The sequence below is a fragment of the Myodes glareolus genome, chromosome 11, assembly GCF_982192425.1.
Source record: "Myodes glareolus chromosome 11, mMyoGla1.1, whole genome shotgun sequence".
Lineage (NCBI taxonomy): Eukaryota > Metazoa > Chordata > Mammalia > Rodentia > Cricetidae > Myodes > Myodes glareolus.
The window spans coordinates 22,351,140-22,367,463 of record NC_142036.1 but is presented as its reverse complement, the minus strand read 5'-3'; the positions used below and the strand labels follow the sequence as shown (position 1 = coordinate 22,367,463).

At 50.6% G+C, this 16,324-nt stretch overlaps 1 protein-coding gene across 4 annotated transcripts in view; it reads right to left on the bottom strand.

The window, feature by feature from the left end:
• Syne3 (spectrin repeat containing nuclear envelope family member 3) overlaps nucleotides 1-16,324 on the bottom strand; it is an 86,109-nt gene that overhangs the window by 23,818 nt on the left and 45,967 nt on the right. For 3 of the 4 annotated variants that reach the window (XM_085697894.2, XM_085697895.2, XM_085697896.2), the window contains exons 5-11: nucleotides 14,004-14,165; nucleotides 11,724-12,071; nucleotides 9,225-9,358; nucleotides 7,644-7,818; nucleotides 3,907-4,089; nucleotides 1,835-1,978; nucleotides 578-712 (exon numbers count right to left, since the gene is read on the bottom strand). In XM_085697894.2, the coding sequence (XP_085554020.2) occupies nucleotides 578-712; nucleotides 1,835-1,978; nucleotides 3,907-4,089; nucleotides 7,644-7,818; nucleotides 9,225-9,358; nucleotides 11,724-12,071; nucleotides 14,004-14,165 (1,281 nt within the window). The remainder of the gene's footprint in view (nucleotides 1-577; nucleotides 713-1,834; nucleotides 1,979-3,906; nucleotides 4,090-7,643; nucleotides 7,819-9,224; nucleotides 9,359-11,723; nucleotides 12,072-14,003; nucleotides 14,166-16,324) is intronic. The other variant, XM_085697900.2, reaches the window with a different exon arrangement.

The following is a 16,324-nucleotide window of genomic DNA, read 5'->3' as shown; positions in this document are numbered from 1 at the left end:
ACTCCATGATGATTAATTAAAAAGCAGAATCAAGTCTGTCTGAATCAGGGTGTGTAGGGAGCCTGGAGCCTGCATCTCTGCTTGTCTCCAGCAGTTGTCTAGACATCTGGGATTCTGAACATCTGACTGGAGGAAGTAGAACCAATCCTGGGCACCAGAAAGTGCTCGGGAGGCCACTAGAGGGCGCTGCAAACAAGGCTCTGAGGCCACCAGGGCTGGGGGACACAAACAACTGTGTCCCCAGGCACACAGGTAGATGGGACAAGCCAGTCTGTGAGTTCTCTTCTGTGGCCCTCCTCCCAACCTGAAACCCAGGTGCCGCTCATTTGCTGATTCACTGTCCATTCTCCCAATCTCCAGGAAAGCAAGGCCCTGTCTGTCCGTGTGCGCTGTCTCTACCACTAGAGCCCAGAACAGCAGCCGGCACACATAAATTGCTCAACAATCAGAAATTACACAAATAAAGACGAGAAGAAAGAAAGACTGAAAGGAATGGAGGATGGAAGGAGAAAGAACCCAGGAATGGAGGATTCTAAGACCTGGCCCTCACTGCTCAGGCCCTTCACTGGTCCCTTACCTCCAAGGACCTCTTCAGGGCTTGCTGGTCAGAGGAAATCTGGTCCACTTTGTGCTGGTGGTTAGAGTTCCCCTGGGCAAGAGGCCTCACAGCCTCTATCTGTGTCCCCAGATCAAGGCCTTCTTCCTGCAGCCCCTGTGATAGAGAAGAGCAAGTGAAGTTGCCCACCTGACCCTCCACCCAGAAGACACCATCCCAGAAGACCCTCTACCCAGAAGACCCCCATCCCAGAAGACCCTCCACACAGAAGACCCTCCACACAGAAGACCCCCATCCAGAAGACCCTCCACCAAAAAGACCCTCTATCCTGGAGACCCAGTGGGGTAGGGGTTCTGAGTAGAAGAGTCCCTAGTTGGGGTTCCCAGAATAGCATGCTCCCTCTATCAGTGGCTGCAGCACATGGGTGGTCCAATGGATTCCTTTTCAGGGCAAATGAATCTTTAAAATTCAGACACAAATATTCCAGGGCACTATTAAAATAAACTACAGGAAGACCAGACAGCATCTTGGGAAAGAAACTCACGTCTGGACTCTCACTTGGTGATCACTGGCTGTTAGAAAGAATTATAACCACTTCAGTGTTAAAGCCTCAAATGTGCCACACTTAATGTTTTCCAGAGAACGCTGTCAGCTTATACAGGAACCGTGTTTGGGTTTGAAACAATAAACATTGTGTCATGTGCATGATAAAAACCAGTAAAGCTCTCCAGCCAGCCAGTGATTACCAATGACCCGCCTGCATGCAGTCCACACATGATATAAAACATCTCTTCCTAATCGCAAAATTGGTTTATTCAACTGAAAGTCTCGGGGCTCACCAAAAATAGTTCATACGACAGTTAGTTCTTATTGTCAACTTGACTGGATTTGGATCACCTAGGACACCTCTAGGTGTGTCTATGGGGATTAACGAAGAGGGAAAATCCATGTTGAATGTGGACGGCGCCAACCCATAGGCTGGAGTCCCAAACGGAATAAAAGGAGAGCAGGACTGAGTACCTTGTTCAAACTTCGGAACCCACACACAAACAAAACAATTGCTTGTCGCCCAGTTAGACTCCAGACCTAGCGGCTTGGGGGTGCTAACAGCCCCGCTGAGGCCAGGAACTACCAGCTGAATAAGCAGATTCTACTGAGACCCCCCATCAAGTCTGCAGCGAGGATCTTGGGGTCAGGCTGGCCACTGCTTTGCAGCTTGCTGCCAGCAGGGGGAGCTCCCGCGCAGCCAACAGTGCGCCAGGTGACAGTGACACTCACCTGCAACCTTAGGAGCTGGACCTGCTTTCCAGGAAGGTCCCGCTGAAGCCCTTTCTCCGCTTGGATCCTGGCTTGGAGATCTAGAAGCTTCCTGTATAGGGGGTCAAAAGCCACCCCGAAGTCCTTGTGCTGGACGAGCAGGCTCTGCAAATACAAATGAAGCATTTTCCTCACAGCGCCTGGGAAGAACCGACAAGGCTGCTCTCTCTGTACTGGCTCCTGATCCACCTTCTCCAGGAAGCACTCCCTGATGGGCCACGCTAGTGTTCTCTTACCACACTCCAGCCACGGTCCTCGAGAACAGCCCTCCCCCACATTCCAAGTCTCACCGGAAGCTTGCTTGTAAATAAGGTTTTATTAGACTGTGGTCCTGCCTACTCATTTCCTTTTGGTTCTCTGATATAGAGGTGGAGCTGGGCCAACTGCCTGACAAACATGACATCTTCACTGCCTGGGCGCTTGCAGCAGCAGCAGCAGCAGCTGCCGCCGCCGCAGCCGCAGCCTGTAGACCAGAGGTTTTCCTCAATCTTTGGGTCGAGACCCCTTTGGGGTCAGATGAACCTTTCGCAGGGTTCTCCTAAGATGATTGGAAAACTCAAATCTTTACATTATGACTCATAGTAATAGAAAAATTACAGTTATGAAGTAGCAACAAAAATTTTTTTTTTTTTGGTTGGGGGTCACCACAACATAAGGAACCGCATTAAAGGGTCGCAGCACTGGGAAGGTTGCGAGCCGCTAATTTAGACTTCGCTGAGACCACTCTGTAGCTGCCTCTTGCAACTACCCTTGCATGCTTGTCTCTACCAGCAGCCACGATGGTGAGAGTGCAGACCTCACTTCCTTTCTGGTTTCCCCAGCTCCTGCAACCCTGCCTCATCCTGCTGAAGTGAGAATTGCTAGCTTGGAGTCAGGTGATGCAGCCTGAACCCTGAACCTGGCCTTCATGAGATACCTGACACTCTCCTCACCTGTAAAACGGGGAAGCCAGCAGCACCTCCCCCACAATGTCAGCTGGACAAAGAGTAGCAGGTGCCTGGCCCAGAGCCAACATCTGTAGACTGTAACCATTATTATCATCATTATTGGTCACTCGGCAAATATTTGGCAGCTAGAACTGGCTGTCTGCAGAGTGCCAAGCCATTGCTTTGACTTATTGCAGTCAGAAGCATGCCATTAATAGAATTCACTAGCTGTGGAATAATCTTTTAGTACACTGTGACTATGTATTACCCTCATTGGTTAATAAAACACTGACTGGCCAATAGCTAGGATGAAAAAGGTTTGACGGGACATGTGGACAACAAGAGAGCCTGGGGAGAAGAGGGAGGAACTGCCAGGAGACAAGGAGAGAAGACAAGGAGAGAGACAAGATGGACATGCCACACTGATAAAAGGTACTGCTATGTGGCAGAGCTTAGATAAGACATATGGGTTAATTTAAGTTGTAAGAGCTAGTTAGTAATAAGCCTAAGCTAACGGCTGAGCATTTAAAATTAATATTAAGTCTGGGATCTGGCCAGCAGTCCTGATGGAAAAACTCCACCTACATTCACTCCTAGGATCATGGCAGGTTAAAGTTAGCAGGCGTTTGTAATTGTATTTTCTATTACATTTAGTTTATTTACGTATGTGTGTGCATGCACGTCTTGCACACATATAAACATGTGGAGGTCAGATGACAGCTGTAGGAGTTAGTTTTCTTCTCCTACCATCTGGACCCTGGGGATTGAAATCGAGTGGAGGCTGGGCAGCAAACACCTCCACTGGTTGAGCCAACTCACCCACCCCATCTTTGCTTGCCCATCCGCTCTGCAGAAGACGGGGTGGCTTGATTGAAATGTAGGGTTATGAGTGACCAGCAGCAGACAGGTGACTAGGGAGCCAGTTAGAGGGGTCACGTGAAAGTCTTGCCCTGTCTATGGACATAGAACCTGAAACTGTGGGTAACAAAGGCATTTATCCAGAGCCATGGGGAAGGGGGATGACGCTGAAATCAGGGTACCAAGAAGGGCTGTGCCCGCCCCATGGCCACACTCCAGGGCAGAGTGTGGCCACACTCTGATGCTCACCTGCAGTTTGCTCTTCCTCTGCAGAAGGCTGTTATGCAGTAAGTCTCGGTCCCTCACAGAACTTGCCACCTGCTCCAGGAGAGCGGCTGCTTTCTCCTGGCCAAAGATGCTACCGAGCAAGTCCGTCTTCAGCTGCAGCATCGCCAGCTGCTCTTTCAGGCGGGAGCTTTCTGCTAGGGCTGCCTGCGGGAGACAAGGGACCCATGCCCATCAGACAGCCAGGTAGGCCTAAACTCACACCGTTTCCTACTGTTGCTGCAATGGAGCTGTGACTCTGTGGCGTTGGAAGAAGCAGCACAGTAGAAACAGACCGGTAGAAATACATTGGGAGGCCCTGAATTTCAGGATCCATGTTGGTGGTCTTCTATCAAGCCTCACCCATCTCATTACCAAAGGTCACGTAGCAATTCATTACCTTTTCTGTCTGGGAAACCCTGTTCCCCCGCCCCCCGCCGCCTCCCCATTATCACTACCATCAGCTATGGCACCCTGTCCCCTCCATCACCACCACCACCACCACCAGCTATGGCACCCTGTCCCCTCCATCACCACCACCACCACCACCACCACCAGCTATGGCACCCTGTCCCCTCCATTACCACCACCACCACCACCACCACCAGCTATGGCACCCTGTCCCCTCCATCACCACCACCACTACCACCACCACCACCACCAGCAGCTATGGCACCCTGTCCCCTCCATCACCACCACCACTACCACCACCACCACCACCAGCAGCTATGGCACCCTGTCCCCCCATCATCACCACCACTACCACCACCACCACCACCAGCAGCAGCTATGGCACCCTGTCCCCCCCATCATCACCACCACTAGCTATGGCACATGCTCAGCCTCTCTCACCTGGACCATGGCTCCTGCCTGCCTGCTGTTTCTAAGCTGGTACCCCAGAGCTGACCCTCCATACCTTACCAGCTTCATCCCCCAGGCCTCTACACCAGTGCCTCTCAACCTTCCTAATGCTGTGACCCTCTCATACAGTTTCTCATGCTGTAGTGACTCACAACCATAACATTTTTTGTTGCTACTTCATTACTGGAGTTTTGCTACTGCTTGGAATTATAATGTAAATATCTGATGAGCAGGATATCTGCTGTGTGACCCTGTTGCAACCCACAGGTTGAGAAGCACTGTTCCACAGTGACCCCTCATCACCAACAGACCCTCTGACATCCTGAAAACACCTTGCTTTTGGATTCCTAGCCTTGAGAGCTAGGAGACAATAGACTTTTTTTTAAGACAAGGTTTTACTCTGTAGCCCAGGTTGTAGCCTGAAGATTACTACATAGCTTAGGTTTGTCTTGAACTCACAGCGATCCTCCTGCCTCTGTCTCTAAAGTGCTGGGATTACAAACATGAACAGTAGCATCAGAGTCCACAGCTATATGACATGATCCTACACATACAAAATTATACATTAATTAGAATTTCTGTCTATCACATGGAACGGTATGAATGGATTTTATCAAATAAAAGGACAGGCTTGGGCCGTTCTGACCTTAAACTGAGGTTTGTAGTCACACAAATTTCATTTGAGATCACCTCATAGATGCTCATGAGGATCACCTTAAAAAGGTGACCATCAGAGGCTGGAGACAGGGCTCAGCCACCCTTCCAGAGGACCTGGGTTTGATTCCCGGCACCTACATAACGTCTGACAAGTGTCTCTAGTTCCCCTCCAGAGAGATCTGATGCCCTCTTCTGGCCTCTGTGGGTATCAGGCACACAGTGGTGCACAGGTACACACACAGGCAAACACGCATACACACACACACACACACACACACACACACACACACACACACACAAATAAAATAAAATAAAAAATTTAGAAAGATGGCCACCAGAGCCTCAGAGATAGCACAGTGGTTAAGAAAGCACACAACAATTGCAGAGGACCTGGGTTCAATTCCCAGCACCCACCTGTAACTCCAGCTTCAGGTGGACCTGTTGAACTGGCCTCCTAGGGAACCTTTGCTCACAGCACATACCCACACAAGGGCATACACATAATCAAATCTGGTTTTCAACTTGAAAAAAAAAAAAGATGGCCAGCATCCTTCAGTGCCTACGCATGGGAGAAGGGACCTGTTGGACCCTTGAGAGGTAGGATCATGTCCTGCTGTAAGTAACCAGGGAGCTGGGCTTGATGGCACACTTCTTTAATCTTAGCATTTGGAGGGCAGAGGCAAGTGGATTTCTGTGAGTTAATGGCCAGCCTGATCTACATAGTAAGCTCTAGGCTAGACAGGCACACAAAGGGAGACCCAGTCTCAAAAACTAAATAAAATAAATAATTAGGGAGAGATTGAAGTTGGGGAGATGGCTCAACATTGAGGCACTTACTGAACAAGCCTGATGACCCGAGTTTGAATCCTGAAAAACCCAAACAAATGCTGGATGGCAGTGGTGGCCCAGCTGTAATTTCAGTTTATGACGGCAGAGGTGGTAGCGGATTCCTAAAGCAAGCTGGCTAGCAAGGCTAGCCACACAAGTGAGCTCTGGGTTCAGCAAATAAAGTGAAAGATCAATTGAGTGATTCCCAACATGGACCTCAGGCTCACACATGTGCATGCCCCAAACTGCAGGCTGAGCAGGGTTCTGCAGGGTCACACATGTGCATGCCCCAAACTACAGGCTGAGCAGTATTCTCCAGGGGAAGCAGGGTCAACCCTGAGTAAAGATTCTCCCAGCAACACCCGGGAGGTCAGAATGGCAAGGGGGAAAACTGTTCTGATGTGTAGATGATGGTCCTGTGCCTTGTGGGATGGTGGGTACTTTCCCCAGCAATCTTTACATTTTTCTCAGGAGCACAGGTATGTTTTTATAAGCAGAATAAAAACATATAAAATGTGGCTGGCACCTGGCACCTTTTCACACCTCTGTCTGCACTGTGTGTCTGAGAATCCCTGGACACAGGAGCATCTCATGGACTGAGCTCAGTGGTCTCACAAAGCGGGGTTTATGAGCCAATCAAAGCCCCAGTGTTGAGGGACTCTGGTGGATGCTGCCAAATGCTCTCCCTATAACCATTTCTCTCTCTCCAAACAGCCAACATTTGTTTCGTGCTCAATTGAAGGTGCAGAATTGTTAGTGTTACTGGTATAGCCAGTCATGACAATTTCACCATCTTCAACCAGACACTTGGGTAAAAGATGGCCATGTGACCTGACCAGCCAATGAAATGAAAGATTCTCAGGAAGGCTTTACTTCCTTGTTGGCAGTGAAAGTGATGATGGAGGGAGACCTTGGGCTCACTTGGCAGCTAAGTGGGGGCCAGAAAGAGACAGGCGTTGGAGCTAGCAGAGCTTATGTTTTAGATGACACTGTTGAGCCATTAAATTGGCCTGATCACCTCTGTATTTGATGTTTCTACTGGTCAGGCTCTCACTGAAGACGTGGTGAAGGCAATGACGCTGGCAGAGCCATTAATACTCTGCCTATGGTGGAGTCCCCAAGGGAGATAAAATTCCTTGTGGTTTCGAGAAGATCCATGAAATGTCACACCAGGCTTTGGCTCTACCTGAGGACTAAGGATGACTTCTGTCCCTGAGAACAAGTGATGGCCCTTCCTGTACACTTGGCACTTGGCTGACACAGAGCAGTGAGCTGGACTCAGGTGTCTCGAGGACACGGGTGCGCAACTGAGACCCGGGAGAGTAGCTGAGATGCCCGCCTTAGGCCAGCAGCCTCCCCAGCCCCACACTGCTTACCTCAATCTGAGGTAGAAAGGTGTGGATGGAGGGTAGGTCTGGCAGGCTGGTGGTGATGTCCAGGAGCCTCTGGGCCAGGGCCTTCCACAGCTGCAGGTCATTGAGGAGCCGCTGGAGTCGCTGCCACAGCTCTGCCCTGGTAGCATGGTGGAGCCTGGCGTTCTTTCCCTTCATACTGCCGGGGCAGCACAGGGCACAGATCCAGAGAGAAGAGAGTGAGATCAGCTCAGGGTAAAGCCTCTGCCCAGGCTGCCAGGGCAGTGAATGTCCTCCTTACACACGGGCTGTGCTGAGTGTGTATGGACACATGCATAGGCCATAGGGGAGAACTGGTAACCGCTGAGACAGAACAGCAGTAACCACAGGCCTGGAGTTTTCCTGAGCACAGACCCTTGACTCCCTCAGCCCTGTTAGTGCTCAAGGAAATGAGATATACTAGTATCCTCTGGTTCTGTAGTATCTGAAAATCTGGGAGTCTAGAGTAAGGCCCAGCAGTTGTGGCTTGTGTGCCTTAGCTGTCAATTCCTCTGGAGAATTAGCAACACAGTGCCCTTCATACTGCTCCCAGGAACATTCATGATCCCAGCGCCCTTCACACTGCTCCCAGGAACATTCATGATCCCAGCGCCCTTCACACTGCTCCCGGGAACATTCATGATCCCAACACCCTTCACACTGCTCCCAGGAACATTCATGATCCCAACGTCCTTCACACTGCTCCCAGGAACATTCATGATCCCAGCGCCCTTCACACTGCTCCCGGGAACATTCATGATCCCAACACCCTTCACACTGCTCCCAGGAACATTCATGATCTCAACGTCCTTCACACTGCTCCTGGGAACAGTCACGATCCCAACGCCCTTCCACACTGCTCTCGGGAACATTCATAATCCCCGGCCTAGCCCTGCTTCAACATCTAGCACTATCCCTATTTTACAGATGTGAGGCCTAGGAACAGCTGTGGGGGAGAGACACAGCAGATGAAGTTCCTCTGTCCACCTGAAGGAATCCCCCATAACCAGGCAGGTGTATAAGGTGTACTATCGGGGTACTATTGGGATGGCTGAGCTAGTTTTAGGATGCCTTCTGGGCAAAACTAGGTGAGCACCCCAAATATACAGTGCTCACTTCTGCAATGGGAGGCCATGGCTCTGCTCTTTGCTGAGCCCGACTGTTCCCACAGGCAGAGAGGTAAGTAGAGGCAGTGTTGAAGATACACTCTGATACTTAAGTCTCAGCATGGTCAGAGGCAGAGGAGTGGTGTTCACTTACATAGCAGCCCTTCCTATGACCCCGCATGGCGAAACCCTCCCAACAGTCAGCCACTCAAGACCAGCAGAGGTGGGCCATTGAGCCTCCGAGCTACAAAAAGCAAAGCTCATGCCTCTTGTTGAGAGTCAAATGCAAATATAAGGAGAGGGCAGATTCTCTGCCGAGTGGAGACTGGCTACCCCTGACTGCCCATTTTACTTACACACACACACACACACACACACACACACACACACAGTGCCAAGTATCCAGCACCCTTAGCCCTGCCCACCCTAAGTCCTGCTTGCCCTCTGCCTCCCTGGGTACCTTTGATATTCCTGAATGGCAGCCACCACACTGTCAGAGAGCGACTGTAGGTCGGGGAAGGCGACAAGCTCCTTCAGTTGTGTTTGTAGTCGGTCTACACGGGGCTCCTCTGAAGCCAGTGAAGCCCGCATCCCCTGCAAGACATGACAACCAGGTGCTGGTGAGGCCCCTTGGGGGATGACAGTGTGTGTGCAGGGGCTGAGTGGAGGCCGGGGACTGACCAGGCTGGAGGAGCTGGTCACCAAGGGCATGGACTGGGGGGATTTCACCCTTAGGCTCAGCCCCTGCTCCCTTCCCTGTAGCACTGTAGCAGCCCGGTTACACATGATGTCATCTTCCTCACAGTGACACTGTGACAAATGCCAGCTTCATTCTACTCTAGCTGTTCCCATTGGATACAGGGCTTTCCTATTGGTTTTGGGGTTTTTCCCCCCACTCCCTCCCTTCCATTCTCTCCACCTTCCCTCCCCCACCCCCACCAACTCCCCAGAGAGACCAAGGCACATTGTTCCCAGGAAGGACCAAGGCCCTCCCCACTATATCCAGGGTGAGCAAGATATCCATCCAAAGAGAATGGTTCCAAGAACTTTAAGTCTTTGAAGAAAGAAATTGAAGAAGATAGCAGAAAATGGAAAGATCTCCCATGCTCTTCCATAGGTAGGATAAACATAATAAAAACAGCAAGCCTACCAAAAGCAATCAATAGATTCAATGCAATCCCCATCAAAATCCCAACACAATTCTTCACAGACTTTGAAAGAACAATACTCAACTTCATATAGAAAAACAAAAAACCAAGGATAGCCAAGACAATCCTGTACAATAAAGGAACTTCCGGAGGCATCACCATCCCTGACATCAAGCTCTATTACAGAGCTACAGTAATGAAAATAGTTTGGTACTGGCATAAAAACAGACAGGTTGACCAATGAATTGAATCGGAGACCCGGATATTAATCCACACACCTACGAACACTTGATTTTTGACAAAGAAGCTAAAATTATACAGTGGAAAAAAAGAAAGCATCTTCAACAAAATGGTGCAGGCATAACTGGATGTCAACCTGTAGAAGAATGCAAATATATCCATATCTATCCCCATGCACAAAACTCAAGTCTAAATGGATTAAAGACCTAAATGTAACTCTGACCACCCTGGTTCTGGAATATCTTAAACTGCAGTTCAATCTTGACACTAACAGAAAGAATGACGATGAAGAACAAAGCGCCAACAAGGAGGGATTTAGAGAATGTAGACCATTGGAGAAAGGAGAGGAACCCGCCTGAACCAGAGCAGTCTGGTCCCACAATCCCCACTCTCAACCACTGTAGCACGCTGCAACTCAGAATGAAGCAGTGGCCCTTCAGGATGCATGGTTCCCTGTGTAGAAAGATGCAGGGTGATCTGACTTGCAGGGAGGCTGGGTGAAAAAGCTCCCAAATGCATAAAGGCGCATGAGGACACCTTAGCACCTCAGCGCTGTGGTGGGGCAGGAGAGAGATGGGAGTGACTTTTATTTATTTTAAGATAGTTCCTTTGATGCCTACCTCCTTGAGGGGCTAGGGAAGGAATCTGGAGTCTCAGTCAAGCTAGGTAAGTTCTACCACTGAGCCTCAGCACTGCCTTCAAATGCATCACGATGTGAACAATAAAGTAAGGGTTGGGGACTGTTGGGAACCTTTATCTAAAACCTGTCTGCAGGTCACACTTCCTGTGGTTTGAATGGTGCTGGCAGCAGTACTGTGAGCTTCTGGGGAGGGCAGGGGATGGTCCTTAGGTCTTTGGAGGTGTGCCACTGAAGGGATCCATAGGGCCTGTCTATCAACTGGCTGGCCCTACTTTCTAACTTAAGAGGTGAATGGTTCACTCTGCCATAGACTCTCACCATGACTCGCTGTCCCCACCAGAGGCCCAAAGAAATGCAACCAGTGGATCTCAATGGCACCTCCAGAACATGCGCCATGACAAACCTTTGTTCCTCATACATTGGTTGCCTTTGCTGTTTTATTACAGTAACATGGAGGTGGCTAAGACTTCCTGAGCGGGTAGGAGCCCACGCTGCCTTCCCGAAATGGGTGTCCTTGCTCGATCTTCCCAGACCCTGCCCTGTGTTTTTCTCTCGTCATCTCTCCACCGTGAGCTCCCCTCCACTGCAAACCTCACTGCTCCCTGGCCAGAACATCCATCCCTCATCCCAGTGCTAAGTAAGGAAAGGACTTCAAAGTCCAAGTCTGGGTGTCCTATGTTCCTTGGGTCTTAATTAGTCGCTAACTTACTGTGCTCCTTTAGGTATTTCAAGGGGGGATGTATTTCAAGCCTCCATTTCTTTGTCTGGAAAATGGAAATAAACACTTGCCTTCTAAACGACCCTTTCGGGGAACTCAGGTGCCAAAGGATAGCACACTCACACCAGAGAGCATGCATAAAGCCGATTATGATTCTCTATCACAGAGTGACTCCAAGTGGCAACCTGAGGTCCACTGCACCCCTGAACTTACCGAGAACAGCCTCCACTGGGCCACCAGCTCATCCTCTGTGGCTGTCTTCACCGTGGGCTCCAAGCCCTCGTGGGCCAACCTCTGAAGACTTTTCTTGAACTCTCCCAGCTCCGCCTCCAGCTGCAGGATCTGCTGCCCACAGGCCCCCTTGGCCTGGAGCAGGCCCTGCAGCCTCCCTTCCTCCTCCTTCCAGAGGACTCTCAGCTTTTCCAGGACCTCTTGCATCTCCTCCAGCTCCGCTGAGATCTTCTCTGCACCCAAAGGAGAGGTGTTCCGAATGACACCCTCAGCCTGCTCCTTCAACCTGTCCAAAGACTCCTCGCCCTTAGGGAAATCCTTGGCGATGTCCTGTCCAGGGTGATAGGGAGGCAGCAGGAAAGCAAAAGTTAGCTGTGCTCTCAGAGCAGACCTGGGGATCATGCCAAGGGTGACTGTCTGCTCTGGGTACCGTGGACTTGTGGGATGTGAACTGTGTCTCCACCAAGCCATTGAGTACCTACAGGAGGATGTCTCTGTTGGGTGTGTCTGTCTTCAGCACTGTCTGGCATTTGCTAATGTTTCTCTAAAACAAATCAACTTGAAGCCATCAGCAAGATATGCCATGGGGCCACAGGGAATCAAGGGGCACTGAGCCTCACTGTACGTGTGTGTGCCAATACCTATTTAGATTTCAGTTGCATGCTGTATCTTATAGATACATGGAAAGTGTGCATGTGGTTGATGTAGCTCAGCTTGGCCCCAATATGTACCTAAAATAACTTTAAATTTATGACACTCGGAGTTCCCAGGTGCTGGCATTACAGGTATGTATAACCATGCCTGTTTCTTGTTTGTTTAGTTGGTTTTGGTTGGTTTGTTTTTGGCTTTAGTTTTGGTTATGGTTTTTCTTTTTTTCTTTTTTTTTTTTTTTTGAGACAGAGCTTCTCATTGTAGCCCTGGCTGTCCCGGAACTCACTCTGTAGACCAGAGTGGCAGTGAGTTCACAGAGATCCACCTGCCTCTGCTTCCTGAGTGCTGGGATTAAAGGTGTGTGCACCACCACTACCTAGCTCCATGCCTGGTTTTGTTTCTGTATTATGAATGGTATTCGCTTTCCCCTTTACAACAGTGATTCAAGTTTTCTTTTCTCTCCTCTTTCAGTAACAGGCTCCAAGTACAGACATGCACACATCTTTATAGCTATCTTTCCCAGGCTGGCCTCAAAGTTTCAATCCTTCCCCTTAAGCCCCCAAGCACTGGGCTGATGGCTGTGCACCTCCACCTGACTCTTAGGTGTTCCTTCTAAATGTTCACCAACGTCTTCAAAGGCCCATTCACTTTAATATAAATTTCCACACCAAGCACATAGTGCAGGGAAAGCTGAGAAGTGGCTCTTGAATTGCTGAAGATAATTTGCTGCCTGGTCCAAAGGGAACTATGGTTCCCCAGACTCCAACAGGCAGTGCAAACATCACGAAATGAGCTCAGCCTGGACCACAGCCCCTTACAGCCTGGCATCCTCACCATCCTCAGCTCCTGCTCTCTCCCTATGCGCTCTCTATTCTCCATCCCCTCCTGGTCTCCCCTCTCTTGCAGACAGCCCTGGCCGTGTCCACTCTGCTAGCCGTGTTCAGTCCACTTCTTTCTCTCTCTGTTGTGGGCACTACCAGAGGCCTCTGGCCGTTCTCACTCTCAACAAAAAACTTCCCTTAATCATACCATAGAGGAGTCAAGTCAACAATTTCTTCACTGGACATCTTTTGCATACATCTGGGACCAAAACCCTTGCATACACTCACTAGGTGCAGGATCTAGAGGTTCCCCAGCGGCCATGCAGTGTGAAAGATGTCACGGACCCACTTCTGACCCTGCCCACCCAAAGCTCTTCATCGTGGCATGATTGGCATTTGAGCGGGATGATTCTCCACTGTGGTGCTGCTCTGTCTACTATAGTATAGTTGCAAGCCCAGACCTCCATTTTCTGGGAGCCAGGGGCAGTACCCACTCAGACTGGTACTGAATAAAAATGGCTCCTGACTTGCCAAGAGCCCTGCACTGAGACCCATGAGTCTAGACCTGGCTACTGGAATCCTATAGTGTCCCATCTCTCAGCCACTACCCCAAATGTTTTGTCCTGGGTCCCCCGGCACTCTTCCCAAGAGTCTGTGCTGTAGGTTGTGGGCGTCTGTGTCTGGTGTGAAAACTCATATTATCCCCATTTGCAACATGTAGGGTCTCCCTCAGCCAGGGCTCGAGACGCCCTGGCGGGGACATTGTCCTGGTTGTGTTCCAGTAGCGTACCTGCAGCGCAGAGAGACGGCGCTCCGCAGTCAGCGGGCAGTTTCGCCCCAGGCAGCTGTGCACTTTCTCCACCACCGCCTTCAGCCACAGCTGGAACTCACTCACATCCTCCCGGTACTGCTCATGCTCCTGGGCCACCTGGGTCAGGAGGGCCACCCTGTGCTGCAGGAAGAATGGCCCGCCATGAGGGGCCCCAGCCTGGCTAGGAGCCCACTGCTTGTGGCTGGGGCCCTTTAAAGTCAGGGAACGATAGCTGGCTTGGCAGGGAGCTGGGGGCATCTATATGGATGTGTCCGTGTGTGCATCGGGGATGCTGGAGCCAGAACCAGGCCCTGGAGTCCCATCCATGCCAGCACCTGGCCTGGCAACCCTACAGCTGGCATTCCATCCTGCTATGTCCAGGGAATGCCACTTGACTAGGGCATGGGAGTAACATCGACAACAGTACCGACCACAGAACACTGCCCTTCTGAGCCCTTGTCCTCACCTTCGCCTTCACCCTTGCTCGTTGTGGGCATTGCTAAGAAAGTCCCATGCCAACTCTGGAAAGTCCCCTGCCCATCTGTAAGGGGCTCTCAATTGTATCCCAACGGACAGACAAAGACATTAAGGACCAGAGAGTGACATGCCCAAGGTCACCCAGCTAGGACAGTCAGAGATGTGGAGGGTCCAGGGTGGGTGAGGAAGGTATAAAACCTGGAGAGGAAGCCATAAAGAACATCAGTAGCAGGCAGCGTCCTTCCATGGTTTCCACTCCAGCTCCTGCCCTGACTGATGGACACTGGATGACGGACACTGACCTGGAAGAGTAAGCCAAACGGACGCCCTTCTTCTTTAGGAAGCTTTTGGTCAGAACTAGTTTATGTCACAGCAATAGAGGAGCAAAGGAGGACAGAAAGGGCTTGCAGAGAAAGTCAAGGAAAGGATTGGGGGACTATTCCCCACACCACCTTGTGTGGCTGGGCATCCATAAACCATAACCTACTTAACACCCATTGTCCATAGAACTATGGGTATTAAACAGGTCACCCTCCTGAAAAGGTGCACCCTGGAGTCAGGAGGGCCTAGGACTCTCACAGGGCCCAAGCTGAGATCCAGACAGCAACCATGGCACTAACTAAACTCTCCATCCCCACATAGGGATGGGGGGGACCCTCAACCTGGGGGACCCCAGGCTGTTTCTAGCAAGCCAAAGGCTTGTGGCTTTGCCTGTCATGTGACTTCCGCTGCCATTACTCACTCAGGAGCTACTTGCACTGTGCCACATAAGCAGCCAGACAGTGGGGAAAATAAGCCCTGTCCCTATGAACCCTTCCGTTAGGAAGCCTAGAACTTGAACTTCGTGTCATTTCTGTATGTCATGAAATAGCTTTGAAATTTCCCCTGTCCATTTAAATACCTAAGAGCCGCTCTTAACCCAATGCCAAGCAGCCGTACGAGAAGCCAGACAGTGCAACAGTCGAAGGTTGGTGATCCCAGCTCCTTGCTGTGGAAAAGGCCGTGTCTAAGGAAGGCCCAGAGCCTATGGGAAGCTGAGTCTCAAGTCCTCCACTAAGGAGGGCAAGCAGGTGGGTTTGAAAACCTTCCCCAGCAGTCTGTGCACGGTTCCCCTCCTTTGAGACACTGTTCACCAACACTACCTAATAACTCATTGAACCTCAGCAACAACCACAGCAAGCAGAAGAAAATCTCCCCATTTTAGAGACGGGGTAGTCAAGGCTTGGGATCAGGTTACTTAGAAGAGAGGCTGAGAATCTCAAGATAAGGGCCACCTGCATCCCAAAGTAGAGCCTTGGCAGGGACCACTGCCTTCACAGATCGGTCTTCAACCTTCAGGAAGTGGGTGGAGCCTCTTCAGTTCCCTCGATGGCCCCTCGATTCCTGTGGTTTGCACGCATGGCTCCTCCAATCCCAGGAAAGCCCTGATAAGCCACAGCGGGTTACCAGGGACCTCAGAGGCTAATGGTGAAGGTGACGGATGAGGGTTGGAAGGGACCCCCCATAAATGAATCATGTAGAGCACTGCCCGTGTGAATGATGAGGTGCTGGCACCCAGAAAAGTCCAGAGTAAATAAAGTCCGTGTGATGAGGAGCAGGCGCTGGCAAGGAGTGGCAGCAGGCAGGAATCCAGACTAGCTGAGTGCCAGGCACAGCCATTTCAAAGCCAGCTCAGCCAGTGGGAGGGTGGCAGGGTAAGGAGCAGCTGAGGGCTCCGCCTTCTCATTAAACCAAACAATTAAACCATCTGCAGCAAGCCGAGTTATCAGCCATGTCAAAACCCAAGCAATTAACAGGGTGGCTTGGATTTATGTCCCCAACAA